This window comes from Bison bison, unplaced genomic scaffold (assembly GCF_000754665.1).
Source record: "Bison bison bison isolate TAMUID 2011002044 unplaced genomic scaffold, Bison_UMD1.0 scf7180017864295, whole genome shotgun sequence".
Classification (NCBI taxonomy): Eukaryota; Metazoa; Chordata; class Mammalia; order Artiodactyla; family Bovidae; genus Bison; species Bison bison.
In genome coordinates, this window is record NW_011494867.1 from 2,258,815 (window position 1) to 2,270,480 (window position 11,666).

The 11,666-nt window shown below is 43.4% G+C and overlaps 1 protein-coding gene across 7 annotated transcripts in view; it reads right to left on the minus strand.

Annotated features, from left to right (window-relative positions):
* Positions 1 to 11,666, minus strand: part of ADAT1 (adenosine deaminase, tRNA-specific 1) — a 28,156-nt gene that overhangs the window by 10,385 nt on the left and 6,105 nt on the right. For all 7 annotated transcript variants that reach the window (XM_010850761.1, XM_010850766.1, XM_010850762.1 and 4 more), the window contains exons 7-9: positions 7,549 to 8,152; positions 5,679 to 5,824; positions 5,051 to 5,150 (exon numbers count right to left, since the gene is read on the minus strand). In XM_010850761.1, coding sequence (XP_010849063.1) covers positions 5,051 to 5,150; positions 5,679 to 5,824; positions 7,549 to 8,152 — 850 coding nt within the window. The remainder of the gene's footprint in view (positions 1 to 5,050; positions 5,151 to 5,678; positions 5,825 to 7,548; positions 8,153 to 11,666) is intronic.

Sequence of the window (11,666 nt, forward strand, 5' to 3'; positions counted from 1 at the left end):
CCACCACCCCCCCCGCCACACACACACACAATGTTCACTGCAGCACTGTTTACAACAGCCAGGACACGGAAGCACTCTAAATGTTCATCGACAGAGGAATGGATAAAGATGTGGTACATATATATAATGGAGTATTACTCAGCCATAAAAAGGAATGAAATGGTGCTACCTGCAGAGACATGGGTAGACTAAGACACTGTCATACAGAGTGAAGTAAGTCAGAAAGAGAAAAACAAATACTGTATAATACTGCTTACATACGGAATCTAGAAGAATGAGAGATGAGTACAGATGAGTTTATCTGCAAACCGGAAATAAAGACACAGATATAGAGAAAACAAACTTACGGATACCAAGACGGGGAAGGGAGGCGTGGAATCAATTGGGAGATTGGGATTGACGTATATACACTACTATGTATAAAAATGGAGAGGGAAATGGCAACCCACTCCAGCATTCTTGCCTGGGAAATCCCAAGGACAGAGGAGCCTAGTGGGCTACAGTCCACGGGGTCACAAAAGAGTCGGACATGACCTAGCAGCTAAACAACAACAAATGTATAAAGTGATGAGAACGTGCTGTCCAGCGCGGGGACCTCTCCTCAACGCTCTGTGGCGACCTAAATGGGAAGGAAGCCTAAAAAAGAGGGAACACTTGCATATCTATAACTGATTCACTTTGCTGTACAGCAGAAATGAACGCAACATCGTAAAACAACTGTACTCCAATAAAAATTACTTTAAAAAAGGTATAAAAAATATTACCTTTGAGTATTGCACTAGAATTTTAAATGCTTCTAACATCCTGGAAGTCTTGAGTTCGTATTCCAGATTGTTCTAAAACATGGAGGTCCCAGGAGGGCACTCGGGAATGAAAAGTGAGGAAACCCTCTCTCCCCGGCAGTGGTCAGTCTTTAGAATTAAAGCAACTGATTCTTTCAAACGTAACATGCAGCTTCATTTGATGACTGAAGGGGGGCATCTATCTTAACAAGATGTCTACTGAAAGCCCTGCACCATGTTAGAGGCACTCTCTCTCAATTTTCACATTCCTGGGTGATAGATACTCGGAGTTACCCTTGTTTTATTGTTGGGGAAACTGGGGCTCAGAGAGGTAAAGTAATTTGCTCAATTACTGGGGGGAAAGGAGCCTGGAATTAAACATCAGTCTCTTGAACTGCAGAGCTTCTGCTCTTTCCACCATGAACTTCCTTCTGTATCAAGTCTGCCTTCTAAATGGAGAGACATCCACAATATGACAGAAGCCTCAGATTGCCTTCTCCAGTATTCCTCGTCTTACAGATACGAACATACTGAGGCCCTTACTCTGAGGCCTCAGTCTTATGAGGCCATATCTGTCTTACAGATATGAACACACCGAGGTTCATACAGATATGAACACACTGAGACATTTCTACACACTGAGACATCACTTTGCCAACAAAGGTCCATCTAGTCAAAGCTACGGTTTTTCCAGAAGTCATGTATGGATGTCAGAGTTGAATGATAAAGAAAGCTGAGCGCTGAAGAATTGATGCTTTTGAACTATGGTGCTGGAGAAGGCTCTGGATAGCTCCTTGGACTGCAAGGAGATCCAACCAGTCCATCCTAAAGGAGATGAGTCCTGAATATTCATTGGAAGAACTGATACTGAAGCTGAAACTCCAATACTTTGGCCACCTGATGAGAAGAACTGACTCACTGAAAAAGACCCTGACGCTAAGAAAGACTGAAGAAGGGGATGACAGAGGATGAGATGGTTGGATGGCATCACCGACTTGATGGACACGAGTTTGAGCAAGCTCCGGGAATTGGTGAAGGACAGAAAAGCCTGGTGTGCTGGAGTCCATGGGGTCCCAAAGGGTCGGACAAGACTGAACTGAACTGAACTGAGGCCCAGAGGGCTAACAGACTTGTTCAAAGACACCTGGGTAACTGGAGACAGAGCCAGGGTGAGAAAAGGGGCACTCCCAATCACACAGAAAACAGTGACATATTGGGACAAGCTGGAAAACAGCACTTTAGGAATCTGGAGAAAAGATGGTAATTTTGAGCCAGAAAGCAGTGGTAAGGTAAGTTTTTAAGGTAAAAGATGGTGTGGGTTCACAGTGAAGAGCATTTGCTGCTGCTGCTGCTGCTAAGTCGCATCAGTCGTGTTCGACTCCGTGCGACCCCATAGACGGAAGCCCACTAGGCTCCGCTGTCCATGAGATTCTCCAGGCAAGAACACTGGAGTGGGTTGCCATTTCCTTCCCCAATGCATGAAAGTGAAAAGGGAAAGTAAAGTCGCACAGTTGTGTCCGACTCTTCGCGACCCCATGGACTGCAGCCTACCAGGCTCCTCCGTCCGTGGGATTTCCCAGGCAAGAGTAAGAGCATTTAGACCTCAGCAAAGCAATGGACTGAAGCCACAGGCAGGAGGGTGGGGCCAGCATGGGTTGCGGCTAGTCTGTCACTGCCTGCAAAGGCAGGACTCGGCAGGAAGTGTGCTCCCTGGCTCTCCTGACCTGCTCTGCTCACACATCCTGGTCTGTGGTTAAGGGCTGATCCCCTGAGAGATGCAGACCTTGGCCTGAAGCTGGGAGGTCCTTGAGAAAAACTGCAAAAAAATCTCTATCCCTAAAAACAAAACAACAACAACAAAAATTCTGTAAATACTACTCGATTCAATAGCTTGAATATAAGAGACAGGCCAGATCTCCTGATAGGAGTCTGAACCCTTGTTAGTGTTTGTGAGAAAAAAACTTTTTTTTTTTAAGTCTGAAAGGATGTAAGTTGTTATTATTGTTTCCGTTGAGGGAGACAAATAAGCATGTCAAAAAGAAAAGAAACAAATCCACCTGTGAACTTTCATTACAATACAACTCTTTACAAGGGGGCATAAAAAAGACATGGAAGAGCCACTTAAAGGGAAAAGAACTACTTTTAAACTGTGGGAGTCTGACAACAGTCACTCAGCAGCAGCTCAGTCCAGACAGACGGAAAGACCCTGATGGAGAGGCTACTAGCCCACAGCCCCGTCCACCCTTGTGTTACTGCAGACCCTCCGTGGTTCACTGGGAGTGAAAAGCAGAGTGGCCAAGATGAACATTTAACAAAAGAAGAACCAATAAGGCAGATACATGAACCTCCAAACACAAAGGCATGATACCCAAGTCTCATGTCCAGCAGATCACATGCTCCACATTTCAATAAAAGTCAATTTGAAGATGCAAAGTCTTGTATTTATGGCACTTTTCTTGCCAGTCTAATCACTGTGAAGCTTCATAAATGATTCTTGGGTTCCAGCCTTGTTCTACTAAACCAGATTTCTTGTGGTAAGACCCAAGAAAGTGTTCAAAATCTTCCAGGGCAAAGAAGAAGGCTGAACGTTGAAGAATTGATGCTTTTAAACTGTGGTGTTAGAGACGACTCCTGAGAGTCCCCTGGACTGCAAGGAGATCTAACCAGTCAATCCTAAAAAAATCAACCCTGAATATACATTGGAAGGACTGCTACTGAAGTTGAAGCTCTAATACTTTGGCCACCTGATGGGAAAAGCTGATTCTCTGGAAACGACCCTGGTGCTGGGAAAGATAGAAGGCAGGAGGAGAAGGGGATGACAGAGGATGAGATGGTTGGATGGCATCACCGACTTGATGGACATGACTTTGAGCAAGCTCTGGGAGATGATGAAGGACAGGGACACCAGTTGTGCTGCAGTCCGTGGGTTGCAAAGAGTCAGACACGACTGAGCAACTGAACAACAAGAGGAAAGAATAGCTTTTCCAAGAAATGATGCTGGGATAAGGATATCCACATGCAAAATAAAGTTGGATCCCTACCTCATACCTTATAAAAACTAAATTAAAATAGATCAAAGTCCTAAACATAAAAGCTAAAACTATGAGAAGAAAATACTAGGTAAATATTTGTGACCTTGGATTAGACTACAGATTTTTACATATGACACTAAAAGCACAAACCATGAAATAAAAAAATAGATAAGATGGACTTCCTCAAAATAGAACACTTTTCTGCTTTAAAGAACACTTTAAAAAAATGAAAGACAATCCACAGAATTAGAGAAAATATTTGAAATATATATCTGATAAAGGGTCCATACCCAGAATATACAAGGAAATCTTGCAAATCAATAATAAAAAGACAAACTGATTTTAAAAGTGGGCAAAAGATCTGAATAGATATTTCTTTAAAGAAAATATACAATTGGCTATACAGGAAAAGATGCTCAACATCATTAGTTACTAGGGAAATGCAAATCAAATCCACAATGAAACAGAACTTCACATTCAATGGTTATAATAAAAGACAGATAAAAACAAGTGTTGAAAAGGATGTGGGATAAATGAAATTCTCATATACTGCTGATAGAAGTCTAAAATGTTGCAGCTATTATGTAAACAGTCTGGCAGTACCTCAAAAGTTAAACATAAAGTTATCCCATGACCCAGCAATCCCACTCCAAGTATACGCAAGAGAATTGAAAACAAATGTCCACCCAAAAGCTTGCATTCTGAATGTTCAGAGCAGAATTATTATTCAGAATACCCCCAAAGTAAAATAACCATCAATGGACCAGATTAAAAACCCGGTATACCCAGGGAATTCCCTGGCGGTCCGGCGGGTGGGACTCTGCATTTCCACTGCAGGGGCAAGGGTTTGATCCCCAGTCAGGGAAGTGAGATCTTACAACTTGTGCAGCCAAAAAAAAAAAGTTAAAAACACCAGCGCCCCTCTCCAAACTGGTATATCCATATGATGGAATAAAGCAATGAAGGAGTGACACATGATACAACATGGATGAAGCCTGAAAACCTCATGTTAAGTGAAAGAAGCCACATATTGTGTGATTTCGTGCAGAAAAAAGTCAAGAACAGGTAAATCCATAAAAACAGAAAGTAGACCGGTGGGCGCCAAGGGCGAGAGAATGGAGGGGAGGGACTGCTCATGGGTGTGGGGGCTCTTTCTGTGGGGATGGAAATGTTCTGGAATCGGAGGGTGGTGAGGTGTGAACACACTGCCACCACCGCCGCCCCAGTACCCTGTACCTGGCCTGAAGGCGTCCGATTCCTTTCTTTGTTGTCCCCTGGGGAAAGCCATTGGCGGTGACATCCAGGGGCTGCTCAGGCACTGCACTCCAGCTGATGGCTAGGAAAAGGTAAGATTCTGGGGTTAAAGGTGTTCAGTTTTCTGTAAATGTCAGAGGTATTTTAGTAAGAATATTTCCCGACCACTGCAGACCCGTGAGAGTTGGATATGATGTCAGAGACAGTGGCTATCACTCTGACGCTTGCCCTCCGGAGTATAAGAGTATAAAGTAGCTCATGATTCTTCATCATCATCACCATCAGGGCTAACAATCGTTAAAACATTTATTATATGCTGGACACACAGCAAATGCATGAAAAAAAAATCTCTCATTTATTCCTCATAACAACCCTGACAAATAAATGACAAATTCTTATCTGAAGATGAAGAAACTGAGGCTAAGAGAGAACAAGGTGCCCAGGGTCACACAGCATGATCCTGACCCACTGTGGGTGTCTCCTGAGCCCACATTATTGACAACTTGTGTGGGAAAGTGCTACCCCAGGCTGGGAGGATGCAGTGTCTTCCAGGCCACTCTACAGTCTGGGGACAGGGGACTCCAGAGCAAGTGGAACCTGGACCCCTCACCTGCCCCACAAGGAACAAGTCGGCCTGGGCTGTCAGCCTTTCTCGTCTGCACTGCACGGCGGCTCTGTTCAAACAGTAAATCTGACTGCTGTATTTTCACTTCTTGAACTCCAAAGCCTTCTGGCAGAGCCGAAACGTTCTGACACCTAAATGTGAGGGAAAATGCATGAAATTTGGCTCACTCCTCAACAGAGAGAATATCTAGGGCTGTGCACCACATCACCACCCACGTCTTAGCAAGAGGCAAAAGCTTTAGAAGGTGTGTGCATTTGTTTATTTATGGGGATGGTATAGGAGGTAGTGACAGAACAGAACCTAGATCCTCTGAGCCTTATGAATGCGGGAAAGTCACTTCCGTCACTCTGAAGTGAAGCTAGGAACTTACCGCTGTCCCTCAGGGACTTCAGTAGCACCAAACTCTGTTCCTTGTAATGGGTTTGAAAGATTTGAAGACCTTAAGCAGAAATATTAACCTGTTGGCAGTAGCTTCCTAAGGAGTCATTCAAATATACCAGAAACCATAATTATTCTGTAATATAAAACTTCATTTTTTTCTATTTCACACAAAGTAGATGCCAACATGAAGTGGGTCTAGAACTGAGTAGACAGCAACTTATAGTCTCAGAATCAAGAAAACATGGAAAACAGAGAAAATGCCTTGGGCACCGTGCCTAGGATTGCCTTTTTTCCCCCTTAGCATCTTTATTTGTATAAGTTTATATACCATAAAATTCACCCATTTCAAGTTATAATTCAGCGCTTTTAGTCACAGAGTTGTGCAGCAAGCACCGAAATCTAACATTTCCGTCACCCCGAGAGAAATCCCAGTCACTCCTTAACAGCAGTAACTCCTTGTCTCCTTCTCCAGCCCCTGGCACCCATGAATCTACCTTCTCTGGTTTGCCTACTTCGGACATTTCAGTCCATGAAATCATACGTGTGGCTTTTTCCATCTGGCATAAGGTTTTCAAGGTTCATCCGTGCTGTGACATGTATCAGACTCCATCCCTTTTTGAGGCTAACATTCCACTATAGGGAGCTACCATCTTTGATTGATCCATTGAGCAGCTGATGGACATCTGGGTGGTTTCACTTTTAGGGTATTATGACTAGCATTGCTCTGAACACTCATGCACAGCCTTTATGTAGATGCGTGTCCTTATTCCTTTTGGATATGTACGTGGGAGTGGAATTAGTGGGTCATATCCTGGCACTGCTCCCAAGAGCTGGCTTTAGGAGAGTGCATTTGACAAGAGCGCCCAGGTTTCCCCAGGCCCTGGTCATATTCTGCCCTCGGTACTATGGCAGGCATCAGGCGTGGCTGCCCTGCTTTAGGGAGATCACACTTGGGTGGTCATCCTTCATCTTTTTCTTTTTAAAAAATTAACACTAATGTTTGAGTGTCCTTAAACATAACAATAGCAAACTATGCGCACTGCAAAAAAAAAAAAAAAAAAGAGAAATCAAAAAGAAGAAAAAAAAATCACCCATAATACCACAACTCAGAGGTAATCATATTAATACCTTGGTATATATCTTTCTATAATTTTTTTTCCTATGGACATAATATACTTTAAGACTGAAATGAACTCATCTTACCTTCTAAATTGCTCTTTAAACATTATGAGCATTTTTCCATGTTTAATTCTCATCAGTATTAGTTGCAAAACACAGTCACAATCTTCTATAGCTGGCCACTTCTGTGGTTTCCTTTTCTTTTCTTAGTGTACACAAAATGAACGTTTGAGCAGTTTCTTAGTCATTCCCTCAGGACAAACCCTAACTTTTTCTACGTCTGTACCCAGGTTCAAGGCCCCGTGGACACAGCCCTAGACCGTTTCTTGGCAAGACGGCCCCCCTGCCCTCTCACCTCCTGATCAGTGCTCTCTGCATGGCCTCCTGGCTGTAGGGGCACTTTCCAATGACTACAGCTGACAGATAGATGGGTTCTTCTAAGAAGTGCATCAGCAGTGCCCCCTGGCATCCGAGGATGTTCCACCGTGCCAGCTTGTCGCTGCAGGACATGGAGCGAGTCCTGTCCCCCCGGCCTGGCTTCACTCGGAGCAGCCCCACCCGGTGATATGCAGCACCAGGCTGCCCCGAGTCTCCAGCTTCTCCAGGCACACACTTGGCTCCAGTTCTGTAAACGTCCACCACTTGGGCACCACTAGGGGTCATTCCAGTGACACTGGCCAGTCCCTCTGCCGTGAGATTCGAGCTGCTGACATTTGGTGGATTTGGGCCCCTTTCCTGACTGCCAAAACTCTGACGGTGAGCTGTACCACCAGGAGTCCTGGGCTCCAGCCTCATTTTTTTAGTCACAGGACTCTCTGGGTCTTCACATTTCCTTTTATCTTCAGGAGCTTCTAGGTTATCACTAGTTTCTACTGATGGGTTACTGGCCCAATCTCTACTGACAGGACAGCAAGGCTGATCTTCAAACTCAAGCATTGGAATGATGGAGGCATCCCCACCTGCAGGAGAAGAAATCCCTTAAACCAGTTGTTCCCAAAGTGAGGCCCCTAGACCAGCTGCATGAGCATCCCTTGTGAACCTGTTAGAAATGCCAAATCTTGGGACCCATGGTAGACCTGTTGAATCAGAAACTCTTGAGGTGGTACCTAGCAGTCTGTTTTAATAAGCTCTCCATGTGATTCTGATACAACCTTGAGTTTGAGAACGACTGCTTTAAATGAAGTTTAATACTCTTCTCCCAGCTGACCTGAGATGAATTAAGAACACTTGGCCAAATTTCCCTTATAACAATTCTCTGGGGTTCTCACTGATGACCCTATCCTAGACCTAGTGAGCTAGAATCTCTCAGTGGAAGGAATTGAACCATTTAACAAAGATCCCAGGACGTTTTGGAAACACTAGATTAGACCAAGCTTTCTCAACCTCCACACGGACATTTGGGGCCAGACAATTCTTTGCCATGGGGGCTTGTTCTATATATTACAGGATGTTTAGCAGTCTCTCTGGTTTCTGCCTCCTAAATACTGAGAGTACCCCTGAGTCTGACCATCAAAATGTCTACAGATACTGCCAAGCATCCCTTGGGGATCAAATTGTCCTGAGTTGGGAACCCCTGGTTTAGAACGAGCACGGTTTCCCAAGCGCATTTTGTGGAGTGTTATCCCCAAGATGCCTTGGAAAATAAAAGCGGAGGGTTGATTTCATGGTTAAATAAGTTCGGCAAATAATGCTTATAATTTACCCATCTTGCATGTCCTCTCAGTAAAGACTTGCATAACTGGTATTTCCCTGTGCTGGTTCAGAGATTTCTGACTTACTCTGTGTTTACATCGAACCAAAGAAAACCAGAGGTCAGTAAAAAGCATAGCTTTCCCAAGAGAAGGGAGATTCTTCAAACACTAATGTGTACCGCTTTTCTGAAGTGTGTACATAATACATCTGTGGTCTATATAACCTAAGAGTGGGAGAGGCAAGAGATGCAGAAATGGGAGTGTTGCCAGAGAGGCTGGCTGGCAGGCCTCCAGAGACCTCACAAGGTGACAGTGACTTTGAAGAATTCTCCAGGGCCCACCTCCCACTCCGAAGGCTCAGAGATTTGATCCGGACCAATGTACGAACTCGGGAGTCTGACTCATGCTAACACAACTCAAATGCACAAGTCTGAAGTAGCCAACCCAGGCATCAACTTAACAGTTAGTAATGAGGAATAAATGCCAAGTGAGCCAGACCATCACATTCTCTAGTGTTCTCTCTTCCCCCAGTGGGAATGTCCCACTGTAAAAGATTGCCCATGACCCAGGGAGTTAGATCAGCAGTTCCAGATTTTGATTTCACAGACCTGTAAAATCTCCACAAGATTTTAAGATCAATAGAGTGTTGTCAATTTTATATTTCATCAAGTAAGATCTTTAAAAAGCTTATTTATCATTAATTTAAAAATACATAAAGATCTCATAAGCTTAAAATGGAAAGAAATTAGCTTTTTAAAAACTCACTGAACAGTCCTGAGTTTTCTCGTGTGACCATGGAGCAGTGCTCTCTCACAGAGCAGTACCAGCCTGTGGACCACTGATTTTCGTTGTTTGATTAGGTGGTCAGGCTAGCTGTAATCTCCAGATCTCTCTCTCCACAAGAATGCTACACCTGCTGCTGGGATCAACCAGGCCCTGGCTGGGCAAAGCGGGATCCACAGGCCAAGACTCCTGGCATCACCAGGGAGCTGGTTAGAAGGGCAGGCCTCCAGATCCACTCCAGAGCTGCTGTATTTGAATGTTCAGTTTAACAAGTTCTTGGGGTGCATATTATATATATTACAGTTTGAGAAACACTGAGTTAAGAAACATCCTTTGGTTCTTGAGTGCCTTGGTCCAAAGACATTGCTAAGAACAGAGTATGGATGAGCCCTGCCTTTCTCTGTATGTCATTTTTCTGTTCTCTCATAAAGTTATATTTTTTATTTGAATTATGATCTTTAGTTATTGTCTCTAAAGAGTGATTAGTGTAATACCCATGGGACAATCTTATTTCCTTATTTCAAAATTTTTCGGGTGAGAAAATTTTATCATCATTCCTGAGTTGTCTACAAGGGTAGAAATTATTCTCAGTTTTCTAGACAGAAAAACAAAGTACAGAGGTGACCCCCCTTGGCCAGGTTTGGTCTTCCTGCCTAATGCAACTATAGCACCTGAACATCCCTTTAATTGATCAAAATCTATCTTAACTCACCATGACTGTCTATATCTCCTGAAAAATTAAAGGGTAAACGAGGGACTAGACTTATTCACTGCTATATAACCATATTTCACACTTCCCTGACAAACAGTAGAAAATATGTGTTTAATGAATAGGTGGCAAGAATACACAGAAGCACTGTATAACAAAGATCTTCATGACCAGATAACCATGATGGTGTGATCACTCACCTAGAGCCAGATATCCTGGAATGTGAAGTCAAGTGGGCCTTAGGAAAGCATCACTATGAACAAAGCTAGTGGAGGTGATGGAATTCCAGTTGAGCTATTTTAAATCCTAAAAGATGATGCTGTTAAAGTGCTGCACTCAATATGCCAGCAAATCTGGAAACCTCAGCAGTGGCCACAGGACTGGAAAAGGTCAGTTTTCATTTCAATCCCAAAGAAAGGCAATGCCAAAGAATGCTCAACTACCACACAATTGAACTCATCTCACTCCTTAGCAAAGTAATGTTCAAAATTCTCCAAGCCAGGCCTCAACAGTATGTGAACCATGAATTTCCAGATGTTCAAGCTTGTTTTAGAAAACGCAGAAGAAACAGAGATCAAATTGCCAACATTTGTTGGATCACTGAAAAAGCAAAAGAGTTCCAAAAAATATCTATTTCTTCTTTATTGACTATGCCAAAGCCTTTGACTGTGTGGATCACAACAAATTGTGGAAAATTCTGAAAGAGATGGGAATACCAGACCGTCTGACCTGCCTCCTGAGAAATTTGTATGCAGGTCAAGAAGCAACAGTTAGAACTGGACATGGAACAACAGACTGGTTCCAAATGGGGAAAGGAGTACGTCAAGGCTGTATACTGTCACCCTGCTTATTTATCTTATATGTAGAGTACATCATGCAAAATGCCTGGCTGGATGAAGCACAAGCTGGAATCAAGAGCCGGGAGAAATATCAATAACCTCAGATATGCAGATGACACCACCCTTATGGCAGAAAGTGAAGAGGAACTAAAAAGCCTCTTGATGAAAGTGAAAGAGGAGAGTGAAAAAGTTGGCTTAAAGCTCAACATTCAGAAAACAAAGATCATGGCATCTGGTCCCATCACTTCATGGCAAATAGATAGGGAAACAATGAAAACAGTGAGAGACTATTTTGGGGGGCTCCAGAATCAGTGCAGATGGTGACTGCAGCCATGAAATTAAAAAATGCTTGTCCCTTGGGAGAAAAGTTATGACCAACCTAGATAGCATATTAAAAAGCAGAGACATTACTTTGCTAACAAAGGTCCATTTAGTAAAAGCTACGGTTTTT